Source organism: Camelus ferus, chromosome 1 (genome assembly GCF_009834535.1).
Source record: "Camelus ferus isolate YT-003-E chromosome 1, BCGSAC_Cfer_1.0, whole genome shotgun sequence".
Taxonomy (NCBI): domain Eukaryota; kingdom Metazoa; phylum Chordata; class Mammalia; order Artiodactyla; family Camelidae; genus Camelus; species Camelus ferus.
The window spans coordinates 120,918,772-120,945,247 of record NC_045696.1 but is presented as its reverse complement, the minus strand read 5'-3'; the positions used below and the strand labels follow the sequence as shown (position 1 = coordinate 120,945,247).

The 26,476-nt window shown below is 45.5% G+C and overlaps 1 protein-coding gene across 1 annotated transcript in view; it reads right to left on the bottom strand.

Annotated features, from left to right (window-relative positions):
* NEK11 (NIMA related kinase 11) overlaps positions 1-26,476 on the bottom strand; it is a 203,285-nt gene that overhangs the window by 132,486 nt on the left and 44,323 nt on the right. Inside the window, 2 exon segments of the mRNA XM_032489468.1 lie at positions 9,517-9,635; positions 20,623-20,788. Coding sequence (XP_032345359.1) covers positions 9,517-9,635; positions 20,623-20,788 — 285 coding nt within the window.

The following is a 26,476-nucleotide window of genomic DNA, read 5'->3' as shown; positions in this document are numbered from 1 at the left end:
ATTTTTGATTGACATCTTTCTAAAATGGTCTATATAACTCCCTGACTTCACAAAAGGTATTGCTAACAACTCATACCAGGCAGAGATTACTATGGTGTATCTAATCGCCAGGCCTGAACAGGAGAGCCCCCTCTGGAGACTTAGGCTGGCAACAGGGATGAGGTTTTATAAAATGAAAATCTGCTCTTGAATTCTCAACTTACAACTTCCACGGTCCTGCACTGCTTCCGGAATAGGCTCTAAAATCCTACATACAGTCTACTGGAGGCTGCAAGATATTACCCAGCAGCCTCAGCAAAAACTCAGGCCAAGTCTGTAACACCCTTCATCCATCACTTCTTTAATCATGGTAGATACTCAGTACGTGTCTGTTGATTTGAAAAACACTATCCTTGGCACAAAGGCGAACACCGTCTAGTCAGATGCATTCATGAGTCCAGAAAAACAGTGGAGTGCCAATGACACCCTATGTGCTGTGCTACAAAATGTGAGCAATATAAAGATTCCTAAGACAGGGCCACGTATCCAAAAATGCTTACAATTGGGGTGGAGGGAGAAGAGAAAAGCACACAGGTAATTATAATATAGGCAGAAGGGAACCCAGCCAGCACCTCTGTTTAAAGAATTATCCATGATTATAAATGGTTACCAATACAGACACGCACCAGGTCAAAAGGAAACTTCATTCCTGACAAGTGATGACTCTCGGGCACATATCCACAAAATTAGTTATCACCAGAAATACCAGTTTTAAAAATAAGTTATCCAGCGCAAAGCTGCAGCTGCAGCCTTTAAGGAGGAGGGCCAGGGAGAAGCCCTGTGGAGTGAGAGCCGCAGCACAGGGAAAGCCTGGGAGGGTGGTGGGGCTTCCCTCTCCACCTTAAGCCCTTGGGGGGGGGGGAGGTGAAGGGAGGTGGTGTGCTGTCACGTGTGAAGAGGAGAGGACAGCACAGTCTAGGCCCCTCACCAGGCAGGTCACCCCAGCGCCACTGTGTACGCCACTGTGCCCGCTGTTGGGGGAGGAAGTCAGGCTCAGAAAGGCGAGATGATGAGCACAGACTGAGGTCTGCCTGACTCTACAAACCACTATTCCCACATGTCTAACTACAGAAACTTCACGCTTAATACATTTTCTCTCCCGCCTTTTTGTATTCCCACAGTATCTAGAGCTGGGCTAAGCGTGAGTATGTTTTGACTACTTGGTGGTTTGAGAAGAAACAGTTACATTCCACAAAGAGGGTTAAATGAAATGTGGCCTCCTCCACGTCCACGCTGGGCCCTGTTGTGGCAGGAAGTGTCGAGCACCTGCCCAGCAATCGTCCCGTTCTTCCCCTGCCGCCAGAACCGCATGAGCCTGGGGAGGCTGGGCCCTCCCCGGCCCTGGGAGGTGAGCACAGTGGGCAGGGGCTAGGGAGTGAATGTGGAGGAGGGTGTTAGAAATTAATTGAGGTGATTCCTTCTCCCTCTGGGGAGAGTGGTTTAGATAATGTGGTGTTACAAAATTCTAGCCAATGTTAAAGTATAATTTTCAAAAAAATAAAATCATGAATATCATGCAAATACAAAATAAACATGTCGAAGATTTTTTCCAACTCATTAATTGATGAGGGATCTAAAAAGATGTTACAACAGAGTCAAAGAGCCTTTGAGAAGCTGGATTATTTATAGAAGGATATGACTGCTGGGTTGATACAAAACTGGTTAATGTCCAACAGGCTGTAAATCACATCACCAGAGTTCTCTGTTCCACTGACCAGAAATTATTTGCATCTCTACTGGACAAAAATATTCAAGATAACCTTTTCTTCTACAGGGTTATAAAATAGCCCAGACAGTAGACAGTTCAGTCCAGTGCTGTACTTGAAAGAGTACCTAGTAATTTCTTTTGCCTTTTCTAAGGTTTGGAAATTATTTCTAACACTAATGAGACATTTTAAATTATCTTTTGTAAAGTAGACCTTTACATTTAATTTATTTATTTTAGAGGAGGTACTGGGGATTGAACCTAGTACCTTGTGCGTGCTAAGCATGTGCTTTACCACTTGAGCTATACCCTCCCCACCCCAAACACCAATAAGACAAAAGAGAAATCTTCTACAAGTGGGTAGGAATTATTTCCCTACTTGTATAAAAGATAAGAGGGTGACATATGCCCCTTTGACCTTTCCTGGCTGTTGGTTACTGTCGTATGAGAGTGACTCATGGTAATGTCGCACCATCGTGGTAATGTTGTAACACAAGAGGACAAGCCCTCTTCCAAAACCCAACCATGCAGGGAATGGAGGGCCAAAGAGGCAGAAAGAACCCCTGAGGGTATCACTGTGCCACTAGAGTTAGCCAACTCTAGAACCACTTCCTTGGACACCTCTTTTTAGGTGAGAGAAGAAATTTTCTATATTGTTTAAGCTGCTTCTGCAACTTGCAGTTACAAACATCTTAGGCTGATGTTAGGCTGGAGCCTTAGAGCTGTTGATTCTAGATCCAAGGAGATGGTACCAGGTCTCTTTCAGCTTCTTGTACCCTGGGAGTCAGAGAGCCTAAGGGTTTAGAATTTGGAGTGATGAGCTAGGGAACCTGCCAGAGGCCAGGTACCAGAACCTGGAACAGGCAAAACACTTACGACAAACCTACCTGATGACACTGAGCCTAGGCAAGTGCAGGTGAGTTGTGCGTACTAATACATCAGCAGCCCCACGTATGTACATATGTAAGTAAGTCACCACTAGGTAGTTTAAGAGTAAGGCAAACAGTACGTTAGAAAGCAGTTACGAGGGTAACTGGCTGGCACTGTGGTAGCAGAACAAGGTATTCTATGCAACAGACCAGCTATCAAGCTACTTGGTAGATTTTCTAAGGTATAATTGATTGACTTTGTGGTTATAGTAAGCTAAAAGGGCTCCCAAAAGAAAGCCTGGTTTTATACCTGGTTAATATCCTCTCCTTTGAAGTGCAGAAAAGTCAGATCCAAGAAATAACAAGGTGACTAGCAATACAGACAGCTGATACAAAGTCTTCCTTCTCAAAAGCTCATGCAGCTCTCCCTCCACGCCCCTCTCACTTGTGTCGTGAAGCCCAGGGGACCCGGTGCCTGATTAAGACCGGATGACAGCGGTGGGCCAGCCCTTGACCTCATCATCCTATCGGGCCATGCTCTGTTCTCTGCCCCCAGGACCAGAGCAGAGTAAGATCCATGGAGGCAGCCACAGCAGGTGTTTCTCGGCCCTGAGCCCAAGGCAAGGCAGTGGAGACGGTAAGGACAGTCTAACCATCATTTCCCCTCAGGCCCTTATTGGAAAACGTTCTGAACCTCAGCAGCCTGCTGCTGGTCTCCACTGTGTGGCCTCCATCCTGGATTCTGAGGCCCCGGCCTAGCTTCCCTTCGGTGTCCTGGCCCTCAGGCCATGCTGAGCCTTCTGAGTTGTAGCTGCAGTGTAGGGATGGCCGACACTGGGCACTGGAGTGGGGTCTCCTTGAGAAGAGTGACCGCAGACATCCTCAAGAAGTGGGATCCAGGAGAAAGCAGGGCCCCTAACAGCACGGACACTGCAGCTTCTATCTGCTTTTCCATCTTCAGACCTGAGGCCGCACGGCTCACCCACCATGTTTCCTGGCCCGGATTCCCAGAGAGGGCCTTTCCCCGGCAGCCTCATTATGCTGAAGGTGAATTCCACATGCCACCCCTCGGGGAACATCCAGCCATCTGACACAGTGCCTCCCGAGCTGGCTGGGGAGACGTGCAGGCCACTCCGTGACCAAGCAGTTGCCTTGGGAAAGCGCCCTGTGAGAAAGTGCCCTCCACCGTGAGAGCACCAAAGTCAGCGAGGCCTCAAGACCACAAAGGAGCGGAGGCTGCTCTGCGCTTTATCTTAAAAACCTAGACTAACAGGGCAGAACCCCTTCAGCGGAAATGAGATGGGGGGCAGGCACTTTTTCTATTTTGGGGCTTCTGTGTCTGCACTGGGACGAAAGGAGGAATAAGACCTTGTCTCTGTCCCCAGGCAGCTCCTTATGCCCAGTTCTCCGGTGGCACCCAGAGAAGACGATGTTTCAGAGATGAGCCTTCTCCCTGGACCAAAGAGAAGCCCCTCGGGCCGGGCCGGCCGGCCGGCCGGCCACGGTACGCAGCCTGGCGGGGGCTGGGAACCAGCCTCAGCACCAGTGCCTTGGACAGCTTGATCTGCCCGCAGCCCAGACGTCCAGGCCCGCGGGGCGGGAGGGGTCTCTGTGTCACATTCTCAAGATAGCTGCTCGTGAACTGTGAATATGCTCAGCTTTTGCCTCATAATTTATAAGTGTTTATGCCATATGCCATAGATTGAGAATATGACAAATGTATAAATAAACCAAATTAAAATAAGCACAGGAAAGCTTCAAGGGTGTAAACAAAATCATTTCTTCTGTGACCTCGTTTTTCTTAGCTTTTCCAGGGTCTTCTTTATCTGCTCTGCTGCATGAGTCAGGGTTCTCCAGAGAAACAGGACCCAGGGAGAGACAGGCAGAGGCAGAGGCAGAAGCAGACGCAGATGAGCTGCATTATAAGTAACTGGCCCCCGCAGTTCTGGACGCTGAGGAGTCCCCAGGTCTGCCATCTGCAGCCGAAGGCCCAGGACAGCTGGGGGTCTAGTTCGGTCCTGGTCTGAAGGCCTGAGACCAGTGGGTCTGCGGTCTGTCTCTCAGTCCAAGGGTAGGAGAAGACAGGCAAGCTGTCCCAGCTCAGCAGGGAGGCAGGAGAGGGGCACCTGCTCCGGCCTCTGCCTTTTGTCCTGTTCAGGCCCTCAGGGGCTGGAGAGGGCGCCCACTTGACAGAGGCCTCTGGCTCCAGTGCTGCCCTCACCTGGAAACAGCCTCACAGCCACACCCAGGAGCGGTGTTTAAACTGGGAACCTCATGGCCTAGTCAGACTGACACATACAACTGACCACCACATGCATTAAAAGAATTTGCAAGGCATCTGCAACAGAGGAGTCAAATCTAACCTCTTCACGTAAATCATTCCAAAGTAATCTTCCTAACTCATTTGTAGACAGTCCATGTCATTTAAAAACACACTGTCATACGTACTATAGACCACAAGAGGAGAAGGCGGGGACAGGGCTTTGCAGCTAGATCTATTTTTATTTCTACTTCAGACTCTAGTCTGAAAGACTAGGCTGACAGTGGAGGAACCGTTGTGGAAGGACACGCCCTTGTCCCCAGATATTCGCACCTCTTGTGCCTGGAAGTGAGCAGTCCCTTTGAGAGGAGCAGGCACCCCCACTGTGACCCTGGGTTTGGTCATGAGACTTGCTCGGGTCAAAGGCATGGGGACAGACCGGGTGACTGTCAGCTCTGAGCAGAACCTTTGAGAACCATGGGTGTTTCTGTTTGTCCCTCCCTCGGCTGTGAGAAAGCAGAGTGGCCAGAGGAACGGGGCAGACGGGAGAGCCGACCTGCAGGGGCCAGTGCACAAGGCGGGACTGCCTTCTGTCCACACAGCACGGCTTCCCTCAGCAGGAATGAGGTTTGGCGTCACATTCTCAAGGTAGCTGTCAGTCAACTGTGAGGACTCTTGGCTCGTTACATCATTACTTCTAAGTGTCTATGCCATATGCTAACAGACTCATTCTTTTGGATTTAAACTGTTATAAAAACAGATAATTAAGATAAATAACTGTATTCTCTGAAAAAACCTATCTTAGAACTATAGAAATTAAATCTTGACAATAACAGAAGTGAAAAGTAGGTGATGTTTTTGTGATCAGGAATAATATAGAGCATTTCTCTACTTGAAAACTATTCTGGAGATTGGATCAAGATGGAGACACCTGCCTCTGACCCCAGCCCAGATTCCCAGGAATGTGAGAAATTTTTCAAGCGGAGATTCAGGATAGTGTTAGAAAACAAATGTTCTGGGTGGGCCAGAATTTTTGAAAAAGCCCTGAAAGAGGAACCCAAACCTCAACATGCACAGGAGAAGGAAGGCTGCCGGTGCACCCCCCACCCAGATGCCCACATGCCCCCCTTCCCCCATCCACCCCCCTCAACTCCTATTTCTGGGTACCACCTGAGAGAAATGCCTTGTACCTGTCTTTGTTTCAGGTTCCGACACTGGAAGAATCTGAACAAAGACAAGCTTTTGTCTCCCCAAGATCTAGGCCCTCACTTCTAACCTCCTTTTCTCCCCACATCCCCACCTGGCACCCACCATCCCCGCTGATGCAGCATATTTACAATTAACCCCCTGCTCACCTTCCGGTGACAAACAGGTCCACCTCTGACCTGCCCCTCCCGCACCTCACACATAACCACTCAATTTCAAGCCTGTTCATTTCAACTTGTCAGGTTCATGCTCATCCATCCATGTGCCGCCCATGGCGGCCACCTTGGCTCAGGTCTTACTCACGCGCGGATATTATGAAAGGTTCCAGACGGATAGCCCAAGTTGCCCTCTCTCTCCTCTGTGATTTGTCAGCTAATCTTCCTGCAGCTCCGGTCACATTACAGCTCCACTTCATGGTATCAATGTCTGTGCTACAAAATAAAGCCCCTGCAGCCTGATCTAACCTACGTCTACTCACAGCCCCACTCGTTACTCCACCAGCATTTCCGATGGAACTCTTCATTCCCCCTAAAAGAGCCACGTTTCCTCAGCCCTGTGCCTTTGCTCACTCTGTTCCCTCTGCCTGGCAAGTTCTGACCCATCTCTCACCATAGTCAAAGCCCACCGTGGGTCAAATGTCACTTCTTCCAAGACTTCGTCATTGATTCTCCCAAATAAAAACACCCCTCTTAGGATCTCCTAGAGCACTCTGAACACTCACGTTACATTAGAGAACAATTTACATTAAAGTGCATGAATCTGAAGCTTGGTGAACATTTACAAAACGCATCACACTTGTAACCCTCTGCCTAGATCAAGAGGCAGAACACCCCCAGCATCCCAGGTGTTTTGTTCCCCTTCAGTCAAAACTCCCTTTCAAATGTAACCTCTGTTCTGACTCACCGACCACACGTCCGGTTCGCCTGTCTTTGAATGTCATATAGATGGAGTCACAGAACACACACTCTTCTGTGCCTGGCACCTGTTACCCAAATCTGATCCCTGAGATGCCTCAGATCACACTTATCAGTTGTGCACTATTCTTCACTGCAGAGCAGTGCCCGACTGTGACTATACTGCAATTTATTTAACCATTCTGCTGGAAATGGACATTTTTCAGGGTTTCAGCTAGTACAGATAAGGCCTCTGTGGACATTTGTGAACATGCCTTTTGTTGAACGTAGGTACTCATGTTTCATCTCAGGAGCAGAATTACTGGGTCATAAGCGATTTGAGGTACTATCAAGCATGTTTTCCAAGTAGTTACACCAATTCACGTGCTAACAGCAGAGTGAGAGAATTCCAGTACCGCCACCTCCCTGCCAAGACTTGTTACTGTCAGAGATTTTTTTCAGTTTTTCTGGTGGCTAGGCCCTCCTCATTCTGCATCGAATTATAACCACAAACAACAACACTTAAATAGGACTTGACAGTTTGCAAATTTTAAAGTGTGTAATATCTCAATCCATATTCCCTACAGCCCCATGAAGCAAGCAGACAGTGCTATTATTTTCCCTGCTCTAGAGATGAGGGAGCAAGGCTGAGAGAGGTTAAGCAGACCGTCCAAGGCCATGATACACGCCGAGCAGAGACTCTGAACCCTGTGTTATCAACCACGCTGCATGGTGTACAGATATCTGGGGACATGTTTTATCTCTGCAAGTTTACTAACAGCTCTTCCAGGTTAGGCTTTATTTTAAACTTACCACTATTTAATAAGGGAATGAATAAACTTAAAGTTGAAGTTTCTCTGTCTATAGAGAAGAACTTTATAACAACTGGTTACAATCACATAATGAATAAGAAGCAGCATCACTTGTTATCTGAAGCACAAAGGATGGTATTTCAGATCCACAGAACCACAAATACCCACCACTGAGCCCTATTTAATGACTTTCTTAGAATGTTGAAGGAGTCAAAACAAATTTAATCCTCTCTTTGAAGGATTATTTTAAACTCATTTATTTTAACTATTACTAAGCAGACCCAAATGTATTAAAAAGTATTTGGGTTCCTAATCAACCAGATTTCAATTTTATATTCTGCACACTGAACATCAAAGTTGGCATCTTTATCTGTGTTGTTTTCCTTAGTCTAAGCTAACAAATATGCCAAGAAATAGTAGAGAAAATACAAGAAATACCAATAGAACTGTAAGTACACAGAAGTCTTACATTCTGCAGCTCTGGGCAGTTTATTAAAAGATTACCTGGCATTCTTTAATCATTGTCTCCTAGGATAGTTTGACACCATTCAAAAGATTGTTATGAGCTGTCAGGAAGTCAGTGACTATCCGTCTCAACAAGCAAGTGTTTCAGAAGATACACAGCAAAGCACAGAATAATCAGATTACCTTTTACACCATCAGAGAGCACAGATGACACATTTAAGCTACTTGATATCCACGGATAGCCAGACCTTGGTGTACCCTACAAATTTCCACTTTTGTTCAAGAAGATGTTCCCATGTGCTCCCCCTGCTCCTGAGTTGACAGCTGACGTGGACCCCTCATGGTATCTACTTTTACTTGTCTAGGCACGCTCATCTTTTCAAATGCATTCAGTCATTTTATGGGTCTATAAAACATTTCACATCTAAAACTTCTTACTTTTTTGTTTGTTTTTTTGGGGGGGGAGGGTAATTAGGTTTATTATTTATTTTTAGAGGAGGTACTGGGGATTGAACCCAGGACCTTGTGCATGCCAAGCACATGCTCTGCCTCTTGAGCTATACTCTCCCCCATCCTGGCTCCTTTTTTTGGGGGGGGGGGGGGGGGAGAGAAAAACTTCTTACTTTTGATCTATAGAAAAAATAGTAAAAAGTTTTAAAATACATTTTTGAGGCAGAGATTATAAATGCAAATTTATAGACAGTTGAACTCATGGAGCATACTTTGACCTTCTTTATCAGCTAGTTCATGTCAAAACTGACTTTTGGTCTGAATAATTATCTCTCTGAGGCCAAAGATTATCTTCTGCCTCAATCACTCAGTGCATCTTGCGAGTGAACACAGCTAAATGTGCACTGACCCATTCCAAAGGCACCACACGATTTACCTGCAGTCTGCCAGGGCATTTACAGCCTGAGCCTGATGCAAGATATAACAAAATCATAGCATGCTAAAGGTGTCTGAGAATCGCCTGTGGGTCACAGGACAGGAGCAGACACAGAGGAATGTGTTTAATACAAGTTTCTGTCTTATTTTTAAGGCCAACTTGATTTCTAGGACAACAACACAAAAGGTAATTAAGTAAATCCTCTAGGTATAATCACCCAGCAGTTTCCTCATGGAAAAGCAGATTGTAGATATTTAACTACAGTCATTTACCTTTTGGACTTAGTTCCTCTCAATTCTACACCTCCCCCCTCAAAATTCATTTTTTGAGTTCAGACATGACTGTTAAAAAATGCGGTCCCTCAGTAACAAAGGAACGTACCTTTCGTGCATGTAGTCAACTCCCAGCAACAGCTGGATAAACCATTCTGTTATCTGAGTCTCTGGAAAGGTTTTCCCAGCTTCTTTATATTCCTGAATTTTACAGTCCAGATCTCGGCCCTGAAACAAAGTAGCGTAATTTTTCGTATTTCTCTTCAGTTAAGAATTTAAAATCAACCTCCCTCAACAAGAGCTAACCCACAGTGGTCAGCGTGTATCGTAAGAAGGCCAGGACACCCTGCCACCCGGTAACTGCCACCGCAGACTCTCCCTGACCACCTCGAGCCAGCCTCCTGAGTCCTCTCCTCAACTAGGCCTCAACTTTGGCTTATAAAGACCTGGACAAACGCTAACAAATTTCTAACAGCTCAAGGCCATGTGCGTAGGATGACCCTAGTCCCCCTTAAGGTGCCTGCTTGAGAAAACTCAGGGCTGCCAGAGAACGACTGTTTGTTCTAGCCCCACGTCAAGAGGGGGCCCTGTCCCCCAGTCTCTGGGGAGACAGAGGTAGGTGCCTCCCTTCCATGAGAGCCAGTCAGCAAAGCCAGACCAGCCCCTTCCCACCCTCTGCACTATTCTGCTCTCCTGACTCTGCTCAGCACCATGCCCTTGCCTCCCCCCCCCCAGTATTGTCCCTTTAAGCCACCAGTCACTTGTGCACACAGCGCGGTGGAGCTCTGCTCCTTCCCCTCCAGTCAGTGGTTACTGAATAAACTCTGTTTTCACTGCTTTAACTACTGTCTGGCTATGTTTATTTTAGGTGTCACACAAGAACAAAACCTTTCTAAAGGGTCTTAACTTTTATTACATGACCTAAATATTACCTAGAAATTGTTTTTATTTTATTACATTACATATTATATGTACCCACATAAAACTAGGAATGACTCTCCTTATGTTCAGAGTTTTATGTAACTATAGAACCCGAACACGTTCAGGTCAAACACTGAGCTGCCCACAGACCCTTTCTGCAGTCACAGTGAGACAGAAAGGAAAAGCATGGGTCAGCAATGAGAACATCAAAGAGAAATGATCTCTAATCAAACAATGTGAGGTCACCAAACCAACTCACCTGTAATGCATTTTTATGTCCTTTCAGGGCAATGTGCAAATACTTGCCTCACATTTCTCTCCTCCTACACAGGGCATGAGAGGTCGAAAGCAGCATATTAAACAGCCTGCCCTCTCACTCAGACTCAAAATCCTGCTGGATTTTCTGGGCCAAAGAGATCAAAGCTTGTTCGACTGAGTTGAATATTTACCTCCTTGTCAAACAGACCTGCCTTTCCTTCTCATTCTGCAAACCTGTCTTTATATCCCCTCTCTTTTCAATCCTAGAGTCATAATGTTGACTATGAATCCCAGTCAACGATCCTAGAATCCTACTATCATTTTATAATGTTTCTAGAATTTGCATAGAACATTTTTTGACAATAGAGCATCACAACATCCTGTGATGTGGACACAGCGGCCCTTCAGTTGAAAGGTGAGCTGTAAATGTATATTTTCCACTCCTAGATTTCCCTTTCTATCCAAGAGGACTCTGGCAAACCTTTCTCCCACGTGAAAAAGAGGAAAAAAAAAACAAGCTCTCCTTTCAACATCCCATTTAGATTCTCTGAATATGATAAAACATCTCCTGTGGCAGGAAGATAATTATCTACCTGCCGCAATCCCCTTCCTGAATAGCCTCAGACAAGGAGTGACAGAAAGAACAAGCATGCAAGGAGGGAGGGAGACGAGGGGAAGGAAGGAAGAAAAAGAGAAGAGAAAAAAGGAAAAGCTTGCCTTAGAGGAGGCTCAGTGAGGGGGATAGCTTCAACCCAACGTTTCCTACTTCAGGAAGGCCATCTGTAAGCACAGCCGCCCCTGTGACAATGGCCTTTGTAAATGTGACTGTTGGCCCCAGTAATTCTGACATCTGGAGAACTCTGTGTTGCGATGACATTCCTTTCAGGAATTGTCCCCACTCTGTAATGCTGCTTTTCATTTCCTATGGTCATTTTTAAACTACATTAAAGAAATGTGAGTTCCTACACAGTTGCGTCGGCCTCAGTGTTATTTTCTCTGTGAGTGAGCAGAGCTGCTTCCCTGGGGGTCGTCTCGCTGCAGGGGCCCACTCCCCGGACACATCTGTTGTCAGTCTGACTCTCACCTCCTCATGCTCTCCCCTCATGTGGTTGAGAAGCTGCTTGTCTGTTTCCTGCATTGATATTAACTATGTGCATGATTTCCTGTGACTAAATGAATATATATTTAGACTACTGGGAAAAAAATGAACAGGACTTTTGATAGTACGCCTCCAAGTGAAACGTCAAAAGGAGGAACACAAACTTCCCCTGTTCCCCAGGGGGATCCATATGAAGAAGAAATGTACTAGTTCTTATTTTTAAGCAAGAGACGTGTTCAGTCAACAAGACAGAAAGTCGAAAGATCAAGTTCATCAGAGAGCTGGGTCTTCTCCTCAAGTCACTCCCCCTACAGTTTTAATTTTGCATCTTTATCTCCAAGAAAAATGATTTGTTTCATATTTCCTTTGTTCTTTAATAAACACTCTGTAGATTATTTTCTTAGGATTTAATTAAGGTAGTTAAGTCACTCACAGATTGACATAAATTATGCTTTTATATAACCAAAAAAGAAATATAATTTTTTGTGAAGTAGTTTGATTTCTACTCAGCAATATGAAAAGCATTTATTACTTTCTTTTTTGCTAAGCCATCTTCCAAGTAAAAATCAACTGTTTTGGATGAAATGTCACGCCTTGGTTTAAGAAGTTCTTATTACAGTATCTGCAGGCCCATTCTGTCTCCTTGACTTTGCCTTTGAGAAATATTTAATGATGACTTTTATTGCTAAAGCACCTCTAATGAAAAAAGTATTGACTTTACTTTGAACCAATATTAATGGTGCCTAACGTCTGCATTTCTGACAGAAGATGGTTTCTTTCACTAATAACACCCCTCGAAAGTTGCAATACAAGCTTTGATGTTAATTTCTAAGACTTAGAAAATCTTAACCCAAAATGTGCCATTTGGAGGATTGATGGTCTCGCCTCTCTCCCCCCAACCCAGTTAGCCCATATCAGGGTGCCCTTGAAGGCCCAAGACCTTGAAGAAATGAAGAACAACTCAAATACAGTGTCTAAAACTCCATCTTTGATTGCTATTAAAAACTTTTAAACCCTAAAAGGGTTTGGTTTAAAAAAAAATTAATCCATTTTTTTCAGTCGTCAATAGAAGCGCTTACATCCAGTTTAAAAGACGGAAGGAACGCCTTCTCAGAAGCCTGAACACAAAGAGCCTGCAGTGTTCAGAGCATAGACAAGGACAAAATGATCTCAGGGTTTTAGGGCTGGAAGGAGCCTGAAAAATTGTTCTGCCCGAGTTCTTCATTTTAAAATGAAAAGGCTGCCCCTTGTTTTTCACTGGGTTGACATCTTAAAAGGCTGTTCCCTCACACACCACATCTCCTTCAAATACGTTCCTAATAGCTCCTTCCAGGGGACTCAAATTTTTGCACACATCAGAATAATCTGAATTGCTTGTTTAAAATGCATTTTTCTGGGCCCTATCAGCAGAGGAACCAGGAATGTGCATTTTCAGCAATCATCCTAAGTGACTTTGCAACAGGGCATGGACCACACCTGCAGAAAATGCTGCTAGATAACAACACAGGTGGGCCACAGACTTAGTGTCTCACCTGCGATGGGGACATTCTGTCCAGTAGTCTGAAAAATTCCAAAGGCAAAAGATGTATTTGAAAGTCAGGGTTGAATAAGAATTATTTTGTAATGACATATTTTAAAAAGCCTGTGACGTTACTTAGAAGAACACCAGTAAATGGAGGTGGAGTGGGCAGGGGAAGGAGACCCTCTGTCATTACATGGTAGAAGCTGAAGACGTTTCCTTAGAATTTTGGAAGTTCACTGCAGTGGAACTCATTAAAAGTGGGGGAAATGTCAGGCCACATTATGCCTTAAAAGCAAAATAAGAAGATCTGGTTTCTAAATAGTTACTAAGGAGGGCCACGTAGGATCATGACATCATGTCTAATAATGTAGATGAACTCTCTTGGGTTTAATTGCTAATTTTCTTTCAAAATCTTTTAGAGTAAATGTTCTTCCTGCTGGGGTAAATGTACATGAATAAGGATAAAATGGTAGAGCTGATTTTTATCTTAACAAGTAAAATGAAATAATACTTCCATCTATAAATCACTGGGATTTTTTTTTTAAATAAAGTGTTTGAAGTGGATTATTCTAATTTTTTATCACATGTGTACATGAAGTCATATATGTTAGCTAAAGCCATACTCCAAATACCATAAGTTCTCCCAGGTTTATGAATTACTTTATATTAGTGCATTCATACATTTCTCTTAAATGAAATTAATTTTGCTTTTCAATCTTTACACTAACAATTTTAAGTGAAAATCAGTGGCCTTGCTTTTAAACTTTTTGTGTGAATAGGTTAAAACACTTCATAGTTTAAACAAAGAGAGTAAATGGAACAAATCAAATGATGTTAATTTTGGTGCTTACAAGAACCATGAACAGATGAGTCTAGGCATACAAAAACACAAGATACCCTAGCTGAATGAAGTCTAGACCCGCTAAGGGGGGCCACCCACCTGGGCTGGAGCTGCCCTGGGAAAAGCAGGGAGCCCTGAGGGGACCCATCTCTCTGAAGGCGACTCTGGTTCCCTTAATCCGCAGCAATCCCAGCAATGCAGCCCTGCTGTGTGGACACCTGCAGCTTACACCAGGAAAGATGATGCTATAGACAATGTCTGCATCCCCCCAGCAAAATGAAATGTAAAATCCTTACCCAGCATGATGGCATTAGGAGGTGGGGCTTTTGGGAGGCAATCAGATCATGAGGGTGGAGCCCCCATGAATGGGATTAGTGCCCTTATGAAAGAGAGCCCAGAGAGCTCCCTCCCAGCTTCTGCCGTGTGAGGACACAGCAAGAAGACGGCTATCTGAACCAGGAAGTGGGCTTTCCCCAGACACTGACTCTGCCAGAGCCTTGATTTTAGACTTCCCAGCCTCCAGAACTGTGAGAAATAAATTTACACTATATATCAGCCACCAAGTCTATGGTATTTTGCTATAGCACCCAAACAGACTAGGCGAGAAGTATTCTCTTTAGTCAACACCAATCACAAGGATCAAGGTTCCTCATCCATAAGGAACCAATTCTGGGGGGAAGTGACCACGGGCAGAGCTTCAGGACTGTAAGCAGTGACTCTGAAGGCCAGCAAAGGGGCTGTCTCTAATGGTAGACCCAACACATCCTGTATGAAGTCCTAAGGACCCTCTGGGAGCTAGTAAGCCTAGTGGTGTGCACCACTGCCGAATTCACTGGCTACAGTCTGCGGATATTCACTAGAGTTTCAAGATTATAAAACTCAACCCACTTATATAGTTTACTGAAACAGTTTTGCATAAATGAGAAACGTAAGGAGAAAATTTTAACTTTCTTTTTTACAATACAAACAGATCCTTAGAAAGTATTTGCCTGAAACTTGCTATCAGACCCATTAGTGTTTAAGAATTTGCATGTTTCCTCCTTCTGGCATGAACCCTCATAATAAAGGCTGCAAGCCAAAAACTCAGAGAGGAAAAAAACTAGCTCACCTTCTAGAAGACGATTTGGAGGTGGGAGAGGAAGGTAGCACTGAAATAAAGAATTAGTATAAGGACAACTTCCACTACTGACCACCTCCTAGGTACAAAGCTCTGATGGGCCTTCTTCCAACATTACTTATTTCACAGCCTTATAAAAACCTGATAATATACCTGGTGTTGTTGGCCCTATCTTAAAATCAGGACAGAGGTCAGAGAAATGAAATAACTTGCTCAATGAAATGGATCAAGATTTGAACAGAAGTCAGTGTGATGCCAAAGTCCACAAACTTTCCATTATTTCAAACCCTATCTAGTTTCCTGGTGATAGAGAATAAAATAATTATATCATCATAATATTAAAACATATTTGTGTGTCCAAATGGCTACACATGTGTTTCTGTACACATATCATAGAGACAGAGATAGATACAGAGACAGAACACAGTGAGAGTCAGCCAAGGGAAGGAGCAGCCTTCGTGTACAAGGTGGTGATCTGCTGTCCACGTGTTTGTGAGATGATTACCACAGTCAAGTTGATTGACACATCCAGTATCTCCATGGTTACCCTGTGTGTGTGTGTGTGTGTGTGTGTGTGTGTGTGTGTGTGTGTGTGTGTGTGTGTGAAGAGCACCTGAAGGCTACTCTCTTGGCAAACTTCAGGTGTACAGTGCAGTACTGTTATCCATGGTCACCAGGCTGTATTTTAGAACCCTAGACTTGTTCATCTTATAACTGAAAGTATTTTATATTTGCATAATTCATGTAGACTGGTTTGTCAGTGTGGCTGTGTTGAAATCTGTGTTTAGTTTAGGGTCACCATTGGAAACATATTTGGTTCACATTGTTGATATGAACAATAAAACAATCTACTAATTCATGTCCAGGTAGAAGCAGACAATTATATGTTTGGGAAGGTAGGAACCATGGACTATTTGGCTGACTCTATTAGCTATTAAGGGAGGCACAGGAGCTATCCAAGTGAAAGAAACAAAAGGAGCAGCTTCCCCTAAACCCCTGGTCCTGGTCCTGGTCCTGTGCTGGATGAAATTCACCTTTCCAGCCATGTGATTGTCAGAAAATCACTTCACCTCTCTGGGGTCTGGTTTCCTCATCTACAGTAAAATATAACTAAAAAGTAAGAATCCACTTCTTGAAAAAAGATGGGGGCTTGTTTAGAGGACACAGGAGCCAAGCTGAAGGGGCCCCAATAGCCAAAGTTGGACCACTTTGAGAAACAGAATTTATAATGACAACATTGGGTTATAACCCATTGAATAAAATAAATATCCATGAGTCTGTACTGATATAAATAATGGAATAAATACATAAATAGAGGAAAAGGAACAGTGGAACAGCTCTTCCTTACGGGAGAATCCCAATTAGTAGATGTAGAAAGAATGAGGGAAATACATTATCAGCATTAGATGAACCCCACAGTAAAAAGGGCTCCAGGCAATCGCCACTGAAAAACACTAAAATCAGAGTGTGCCGCTTGAAGAGAAACAGGATAGGTCACTCAGGGACCAAGAAGAACAGGTGGGGCAACTTTCAGGTGTAGCAGCACCCGGCTGGGGCTGGGTGGCCTAAGTAGAAACCCACACCCACCTCCGGGGCCAGACCCCCTGTTCTCGGGTCTGGACCCCATCTTGGCTCAGTGCTCGGCAAACACTGACGTAAGATTCCTTTAAGACTGTTTTCTGTTTCCACACTAACCATTTTCTCTTTGGGGCGGTTCTCAGCCCTGGCTGCCCCTTAGAATCACTTGGAGAGCTTTCAGAAATCCTGATGCCTGAGTCATATCCCAGATCAATTACATCCCACTTTCGGGAGGAGGTGTCAGACTTCAGGAGTGGGAGAGCCCTGCAGGTGACTCCAGGGTGCAACCGGGCCGAGCACGAGCATTACACTGATGGAACGTTGTTCAGCTGAGTTGACATTCCTGCACAGGAACCAGACCAGTCCAACCTCTCCTGCCTTCTGCCCTGATTGTCTTCTCTCCTGAAGGTCTGTGATCTCATCCTTTCTCTACTGTGTCTCCTAGCTCAAAGCCCAGGTTCCTGGGGCTGCGTCATCCACATGCAGGCAGAATCTCACAGGTCTCTAGTGCAGTACACAGTACAGGTGCACCAGCAAAATAGGGGGGGGAACAAAGTGCCTTTGACATACATGATGGATAGAAGGATCCAATATTTTGTCTTTTACCACCGGCGTTTGACAGAAATAAAGTGGGAGGCAGCTGGAAGCAAGAGGTAAAGAATTCGTCAGAAGAAAAGACATCTCCTGAGTACTAACTTTTTTGTGGCTCACTACATGGGTTCATGACGTGACATAAAAATGAATCAGAAAAAGATCAGTTTCACCCACTGAGTCTGAGATGGATTATACTATGCATGATGTCTGGAGTGTCATGGAGATAAAATGCTATGAGAATTGGGGGTGGGTGGGGAGTGATTCCTGCTAGGGCATTATGGAGTCTTGCAGAAGAGGAGGTGTTTCAGCTGGGCCTGGGAGGACAGGTGGGACTGAAGATGTGGGGCCAGGAGGGAGGACCTTCTGAAAGGGAAGGCCCAGGCGCAGACGGAGAGGTGGAACTGGGGCAGGGGGACAGGGAACAGCAGGCAGTCCCATTTACCCTGGCTGGAGGCAAACTGAAGTTGCCAATATTGAAATCTCCTGCCACTTGGGTAGTTTGGGAACTACTCCCCATCCAAGATTTGGGTAGATCTTGACAAGAAGTTGTGGGAATTGGGTTATTTGCTTTTTACATAATCTGATGTGATGTGTCCACAGGGTTGGGTGGTGGATATAGCAGCCTCATGAATGCATTCCTATGTGTGTATTTCAATTTTGCAAGGCTCCAGGTCAAATTACAGAAGAGGAAACTTGAAGATTAAAAAACCCAGCTACATCAATGGTGATAGCATTTTCCTATGAGGTGCAAGTCTGGCCATCTGCCATTTCCACTGTTATTATTTTAGCTCAATGAAGAGAAGGTAACGCCAGGCTTTTGTGAGTTAAGAGCAAATCTGGGTCCGAAGACGAGAAATATCTCTGTTAGCAGCAAGAACGGAGCAACCGCACATGTCACTGCTCCAGAATCAAGGAAGCGGGCCCACGGCTCAGCAGGTGGAGCCAGCAAACCCCACGGCTGCTCCCTGGTCACCATGGCAACACCCTGAGTTGCAGCTCAGCCGTGGAGACCACCGGCACTTAAACCATAACGCAGTGGTGCTGGATGGGGTCCTGCACGAGAAAAAACGTTCTTATAGAAGTGCCCTTGCTCCAAACATAATTGGAACAATTGCGCTAAATTTGATGTGGACTATGGATGAGATGGGTGGTTCTCAAACTTCAGTGGGCTTCAGACTCAAAACACAGATTGCCAGACCCCACCCCCTGGATTTCTGATTCAGCATGGCTGGGTGGAGGCTGAGATTCTGCATCTCTAACTAAAGCTCCTGAACACTGCTGCTGCCGCTGCCACTCTGGGATCACACACTGAGAACCGCGGGGTTACGCACGAGTGTTCCATCAGTGCTGGTTCCCAGACTTTGATCTCTGGGCTGGAGTTAAGTTAAGGAAATGTTCTTGGCCTTAGAAAATACAGCAAGATTTAGCACAAAGGGTCATCATGTCTGCAACTTACTCCCAAATGGTTTAGGAAAAAATAGATAAGATGACTAAATAGAATAGTAAAGCAAATGTGGAAAAATGATAACAATTGGTAAATCTGGACAAAGTGTATATGGGAGTTCACTGTGTTGTGTTAACTTTTCTGGTAGATTAAAATTACATTAAAATTAAAAATTAGAAAGTAGTATAAGGGAAGAAAGTTACCGCTTAGCATCTAGGTCTGTTCAATCTGGTAGACACTAGCTACACTGGTCACTTAAATTTAAATTAATTAAAATTAAATAGAATTCACCATCCAGCTCCTCAGTCACACTAGCCACACTTCAGCAAGTGCTAAAGAGTCGCCTGTGACCAGCAGCTGCCGTACTGGACAGCACAAGTACAGAACACTGCCATCATCACAGAGTCCCCTGGACAGCACGGACCACAGTGAGAGATATTCCAAGACCAGGAGTCTTGGGAAATTCAGTGTGCCCAGAGCAGTGGCAGACGCAGCGTTAACAGTCCGGAGCAATAGGAGTTGGGGGTTTCCCAGGTAAGACAGTGTACCAACTGAGTGGGGCTGTGAGGAGAGGGCAGTACACGTTTTGCGTGGCCCAGTGACACAGCTGCCGGAGTAGCTGCGCACCGTCAGCACTCCGCACACCTCATCACTTTACCGACTTTCCCAGCAGTCCACTGGATGGAGAAGTACACCTCCAAATGTCCTGGCTCTATTTTTTCCCCTCGCTTTCCTCTAAGCAGAGGAGGAAAAGACAGGCTGGGAAACACCCAGCAAGGCTGAGCTGGGGAGACTGTCCCGAAGGGGAACAGCCTAGACTTGGACCGTGCCAAACGTGCAGATATTCTAACTTGGCCACTGGTTTCATGTTGATGACCCTCCAGCCAACATGGAAAGCAAAGCCAGGCTGGCCTTTGTCATTCTCTTCACTCCTTCCGAGGTGCTTCTCCTCCGCCTGCTTCTTCTCTCCTTCGTCTCAGACACAAAGCACCCTCTGGCTGTCCAGAGGTTCTGGCCCAAACCGGCCCGCCTCCCACTCTAAAGAGCATCTTCTCTTCCAGCATCATGTCTTTTGGGCCCAGCAACACTGCAGGTGATGAACTAAATACATTCTAAGGTATGACTAGAACCTCCGAGGTGCATTCGGCCAACGCCGGCTCTCAGAACGTTCTGGGAGACACTATCTGAGCAAGGTCATGCTTAGGTATTCTCTTTCTGGCCCAACTCTTGTGACTGTGCTCTACCCAACCTCTCAGGTGTGAACGCACAGACCCATGTGACAGCCGTGCCTGTCAGCTGCTGTCGCTAGCTCCTGTCTAAGCAGCTTCATACTCCATGGAAAACTGCAAGTACCTGAAGCCATAAATCACAACTCACTGAGTGTGAAGGATTTGCTTGGGGAAAATGAGCCTTATTTCCATCTGCCAGTTTCCACTAGGGGAAAAGAACACAGAGCTAGGACCCAGGACTCAGGAGGTGCAGCTCTGCTCCATCTAGGCCTCTGCTATGGCACTTAAATGTCCATCTCATCACTGGACCAGGGTAGGCAGCTTGGAGGATGCACCCACCGACACACACACTTGTTGGAGCATTCTTCTGCAGCAGTGTCTCCTTCAAATGTATTCATTCTGAATTTTCCAAAAAAGAGAAGCCCTTCATCAGAAACAAGTTTTGGCAATCACCAAGAGATGATCATGCTCCACTGCTAGACACAGCATCCCAGGTCCTTACAGTTGAGTTTGTGGTTTGATCATGAAACTTGTGAGATATCTCTGTACAGACAGCTTTTTACTATCAAACAGATCTCTATTAAGGTTTCAGAAAGAGAAGCAGAGCCTCACCTCACAGTACTCTGTGATAATGCAGAAGTTATCCTGTTCCACAAAGCTTGCATGGAACTTGACAATAGTTGGGTGGTCCAGCTTGGAGAGGAGCTGGGCCTCCAAACTGGCCTGCACAGTCTCGTTTGGATTGAGTTCTCCCACACAGATTTCCTTCAGTACCTTTCTGCATTAAAAAAAAAAAAAATTAAAAAGTACACTTAGAACTAAAAAATACATGCAAGAGATAAGAACAGTGGTGCAGGGCCACCTAATTAATGCCCAGGCTGTGACCCAACCCATATGTCTGCTATCGCCTGCCGTGACACTGTGACTCCTGGTGGCCCCCAGGCCTGCCTCTCTGTCCTGGGCAGTGACCTCCACATCTGCAGCTCCACAGTCCTGGTCAAACAGGGCAGGGGTGGAGCTGATCTTGCCGAAAAAGCCGAGGTGGCTACCCCTCTGTCTCTCTAGATTTGTCTGTTTGTTGCTGTCTCTCGGTGTGTCTCCTCTCTCCTTGTCTGTTTTCCTCTGTTTCTGTCTGCTTTTCTCTCTCTCTCTCTTCCTATCTCGGTGTCTCTGTCTCTGTCTATCTTTCTCTATATATACATGTGTGTGTGAATATAATGTAATATAAACATAAAATCTGTCACTGTCTCTCTGTCTCTGTATTTCTCTGACTCTCTCTGCCTCTGTGTGTGTATAAATGCACATGCTCTAAAATTTTCCAAATTTATCAACTTAATATCTACAGAATCAATATCTACTTATTTCTTTTTAAAACTGTCCTTGGCATATCATACTTTACTGCTACCAGTAGTCTGGAGAAGAAAAAAAAACCTAAAAACGTTGACAGAGGTATTTAGGATCTCAAGCATGTACAAATGGAACAAGAGCTTATTAAATCTCTAAATTATCAATTTAAAAATTGTGATAACTCAATGAGGAGTAGACCAAAACGTTATTTCTCTCATCTAAGGAAAGCAATAGTCTGATGAACAAACCAATTACAGTGCCACGGTGTAAACAGATTGCCAGGGAGAAGCACTTTAGAGCAGCAATTACTAGCGCAGACAGATCCTGCTGATTATAAGTGAGTCTAGCTGTTCATTAGGATGCATTCTGCAGGACCCAAACTAGAAAACATTTTGTAATAACATTCTTTAAGAGTTTCATACTCACACCTATGCATGTTAATAAAAATGTGCTTATAGTAGAAACTCTTGTCATTAAAGGCCCTTTAACCACCTCCCAGGTTAGTCAGTCCTGCCGTCCTTTCTAACAGATGCTGCCGGTCGCCCTCTCCCCGGGGGTGCCCGTGACCTCTGGGCGCCTGGACCGGCTTCCGGTTGAGATGCTCACCCAAGTCACTGCGACTACTCCCAAACTGTGTACGCTGGCTGTACCCACCGCTGTGAATGTGTGACTTAAATCTAACAAGCTGATGAAGAATGAGTGTCAGTTGTCTTTGCTAGGAAAACTAAGTCAAATGCTCACCAAAAAACTCAATAATGGCAAGTTGTAAAAACAAAAATTGCTGTTAAGTAAATAACTGACAAGACAGTTCTAAAAACATTGGTTGAAAAAAATGTAAAAATCTAGTATTCTGAACTGAGATGCTGAATTGTCATTCCACTTCAAAGAAGGTAAATTTGGAAGACATAATCAGCTTACTATGGATGTAGTTAATGCAAGAAAAATGAAGGGGCCTCTAATTGGAGGACACTGGATGTCGGCTGCACATCAAAACATCAGAGAAAACGTACAATGATATGTTTTAAGTTGACAGAAGCATTTTTGTTGTGTCATTTCATTTTAAACCTGTTTCCTCTATTTACCAAGGCCCAGCCCCAATCACGCTGGACAGAAGGGCTCCACCACCCTTAAAAACGTGACCATAGGCTACACCTTCCCTTAATTCAGAGCCTCTCCCTCTGGTTGTCTCACGGGGGAAGGAAAGTCGTTTCCTCGGGCAAAACTGGACTCACAGTTGTTTCTTCTCTCAGCTCAGGGCCGGAAGCGCTGAGGCTGCGGGCAGCGCAGGGCTGTGTGGTTTCCACCTGCTCCACTTCTTGGGGGCACAACCTCACAAAAATTCTAGGTTAGACAATCTGTCGTGGAAGCTGAGATCCTAAGTAGGAAAACTCAGAAAGTGCTCTTATTCTACTTTGGTTTGGGTAACATCTGGCTTCTTCTCCTGACCCATAACAGCTGTGCTAAGTTGCCATTCACCCAAATCTCATCAGGGCAACCTTCTACTCTAAGATGACCATTTTGGGGTTATCAATTTTCCTAAGACTCGAGTCCTTTGACATTTTATTCATTTTAGGTGTTTTTCATGGGTTCCCATCCTGAACTCGCCCCGCTCCCCGCCAGAAGACAACCACAGCCGCACTGCCGGTCCCACCCAGGGCCAGCCACACTGGGCCCTGCACCCGCACCTCCCAGCATGCTGTCACTCACAGGTGACAACCACACCTGCGATTTAGAAAGTTGGAGTCTTTGGCTCCCTTTCCTTAACGAGGCTCCCACATTGGCTTTGTTAGGTCTTGAACGCCCTGTCAGGCCCCTACATGACAATGAAGTGGATTCCAGAGAAATGTCTGCTTGGTAACATGTTCTAGAGAGACTGTTCCACCAAGAAACCGGTTAAAAATGACCTCATGCTACTGAGAGTTGCGTCTCAGGCTGTTTCCTATAGTAAAAGTAGGCTGAAATGACAAACATAATTATGATTTCTGTAACTTCTGAAGGTGACAAAGCAGGAGGCGGGGCTCCGTGACACCTTCATCGCACTTCTGCGGTCACGTACTGCACCCCAGCCGACGTGCGGCTGTAAAAGTCACAGTGGTTATTAAGCGTGGCAACACAACGCCTTACACCAACCTGCAATATTCTCTTGCTGTGAAGGAACAAATGCTATAAAAAGCTTCACGATACTTATTTTTCCTTGCAAACAGCAACTGTTGTGCAACAGAGCGTGGGATTTTACAGACAGCATAAAACCTCATTTGCCCACAGCCTCGCAGACGGAGGTCGGGCAGTGAAGGCAGGTGATGGCGAACATAACCATCTCCAGCTGACGCGGAGACCTTCCACCTTCTGTTCCTAAAGTGGTGTCGGGAACTGGCAGAGGAAACTCTCCTTGCATGCCACATAACGCGAGCTCCCATCAGCCAAAGGCAAGGACAGCTTGTCCCCTGCTCAGTGACTCACAGCCTGTCACCCACTCCTAAATAACACGATAGGAATTTCCGGCATTGGAACTTCAGCTGTTTGGGAGAAACTTTTCGTCAGCAGCAAAAACAAGTATCCCTGCAGACTCACTCATTTTGCAAACTTTCTGTTATTTCCCAAGTGGCATGCTTCTTTCTAGAATGAGTGGTGAACTGACAAACTCTGGAGAGTGGCTGGAAATTTGGGATAACTATAGCTGATTTCATTCCCTTAAAACTGGTCCACCTTTCATACAAATGGGGCAGATGATATCTTTGAGATGTTAAGGGTTGTTTTTCCCCAAATTCCTTGTATCTGTTCACATTTCTCCCATTGAACCAGTAGCATAGGCCACCTCAGGAAAAAGATGACATCACAAACTACGGAAAAGGAGAGTTGAATCCCTAGCTTTGGATTTTCCAAAGGAGGGACCAAGGCCAGAGAGAAAAGATCTGGAGGAAATCCTGAGCAGTGGGGTGAGTGTCCTCCTGCCCCACGCTGAGAGAGAGACCCTCTGGACCAGATGAAGCGGAGCCAAGAAAATCAGGCCCCCCAGGCCGGGGCCAGAGGGGTAGGAGCAGAACTCCAAGCTGGGTGTGGGAGCCCAGGAGCAGAAGACCCGCTGTCTTTCCAAAGCAGGCCACGGAAAATAGCGGAAGCCGCACATGTTCTTGTGTCCAGCAAGGGGTAGGAGTGAAAAAAAGGTCTCGAAAGGGCAAGTAAACCAAGGGGCCTAACAGTTCTGGAATCTCCATTGAGGAGTGAAGCAGCAGAATGATGTCCCACGCGGCTCCGACCATCTCCGGGGGGCCAGTGAGCCGGTGAGACTGGAAGAGATAACCAGGTGCGGTCACTTACCCTGTGGTGTCACCATTAACAATCATGCAGATAGTAAGTACCTACTGTGTGCCTCCAGTGTAGCAGGCTCTGAGGATTTGTGACCCCTGCCCTGTGTCTACTGGGGAAGACAAGTAGTAAACAGGTAAGTGTGCACAACTGTGTGTACAGGTGTATGTTTGTATTTTTTAAAACTTCAAATTGAGACAAATGCTCTGAAGTTAGGTAAATGATGTCTGAGGCCCTCCTGATTTAAGCTGCGACGACTCTAACTGGGTCAGCAGCTACTGCACCCACTGAGGGCAAAGCCACAGGAGGCAGACTTTAATCTCAGCTTCACAAGACAGTAATTTTTTCACTTAAAAACAATTCGGTATTCACTTGTTTAACAGATTATTAAATCTGCTCAGGACTTATAGGGCAGAGTTTTCATCCATCTATCAGGGGAGCAATTATTTTAAAGAGTCCTTAAAGCAGTAAACTCTCATTTTTTTTTCTAATTTACAAGGAAATATATAGCTTTGTCATAAAAAAGCCTGGAAACAAAACATAACCCACAAACCACCACAGAGATCATCAGCCGACCATCACTTTGTGCATTTCTTTCCCATCCTTTTGTACTCAGTTTTTTGATACCAGCACCAGTTACACCGTCTTGCCGGCTGCTGTTTTCACAGGATGTTAATTATCAGAGCAGACCCTGCCGTCGAGGCTGCCCAGTGTCTTCAGGCAGCCCCCCACCCTATGCTGTAGGAGACTCCTGGTTTGGGTCCGAGCTTCCCTTGATGGATAAAAACAACAGATAACAAACAACTCCTTCAGCCCCCCACCTTCCCTGAGCTGGGGGCAGGGTGGGACCTAGGTTCTGCCATTTGACTGCAGCACCCCGGCCCCTGCCTTGGTGCGGGCTGTGCGGAGGGGCAGGGTGGGCACAGGCCTTTCACTAGCGCGGTGTCATGGGAAACAGCATGGTCCTGGCACAGTGGCAGCAGGCGTGGCCGCTTCCCTGGCGTGGTCCTGGCTGAAGCCCCTGGACATCCAGCCCGCAGCTGGCCCTGGGCCCTCCGGCTGCTGCTGAGAGCCACCTGTGCAACAGGCCACTGATGTGTGCCCTGGGAGTCCTGACCCACACGGTGACATGACACATGAGCACTGGCAGATGTCCCCGGGAAGCGCTCACTATAAACACGTTGAGGTGATGAAAACAGAACCTCCAAAAATTTGACTCATTTGGGTTAATTTTTATTTATGTATTCAAATCCTAAAACCTAGCATCTTCTAAGGGATTTAAGGCCAAAACTTTTTTTCCCTCCATTAATAGGTAGAAATATCATGAGAGTAGAAAAACATCCTTTTAAAAGTTACTTAATCCCCTTTAAGATGACACATAACTTTGATGTGTAAAGGGACATGGAAAAATGGCAGAATGACAGAGAGTGGTATTTATTCCCCAAAGTGGCACATAAATGAAAAATGGAAAAGCCAGGACTGAAAGGTATCTAAAGGAGTAGCTGAAAAAAATGTAGATGTTGGTGGAGAGTATGCTACACATGGAATTTTATTTTATTTCAGTTGTTTTTCCTTCTCTCAGCAATTCAAAGACCTATTTTTAAAGTCTGTGGTCAGAGAAAAGGACAAAATTATTTTATGGAGCATCACCATACACGTCATCTACGAGCTGCTCTTGTTTTTAACAATCACATCTCTGATCCCAGCTCACCTGGGGGCAAAAGCGCTGACTCATCTGGTCTCTTGCCCTCCACCCCTGACCACAAGCATGCTGCAGCATTTCTGGACACAGCAGGGGCTCAAATGACATCAC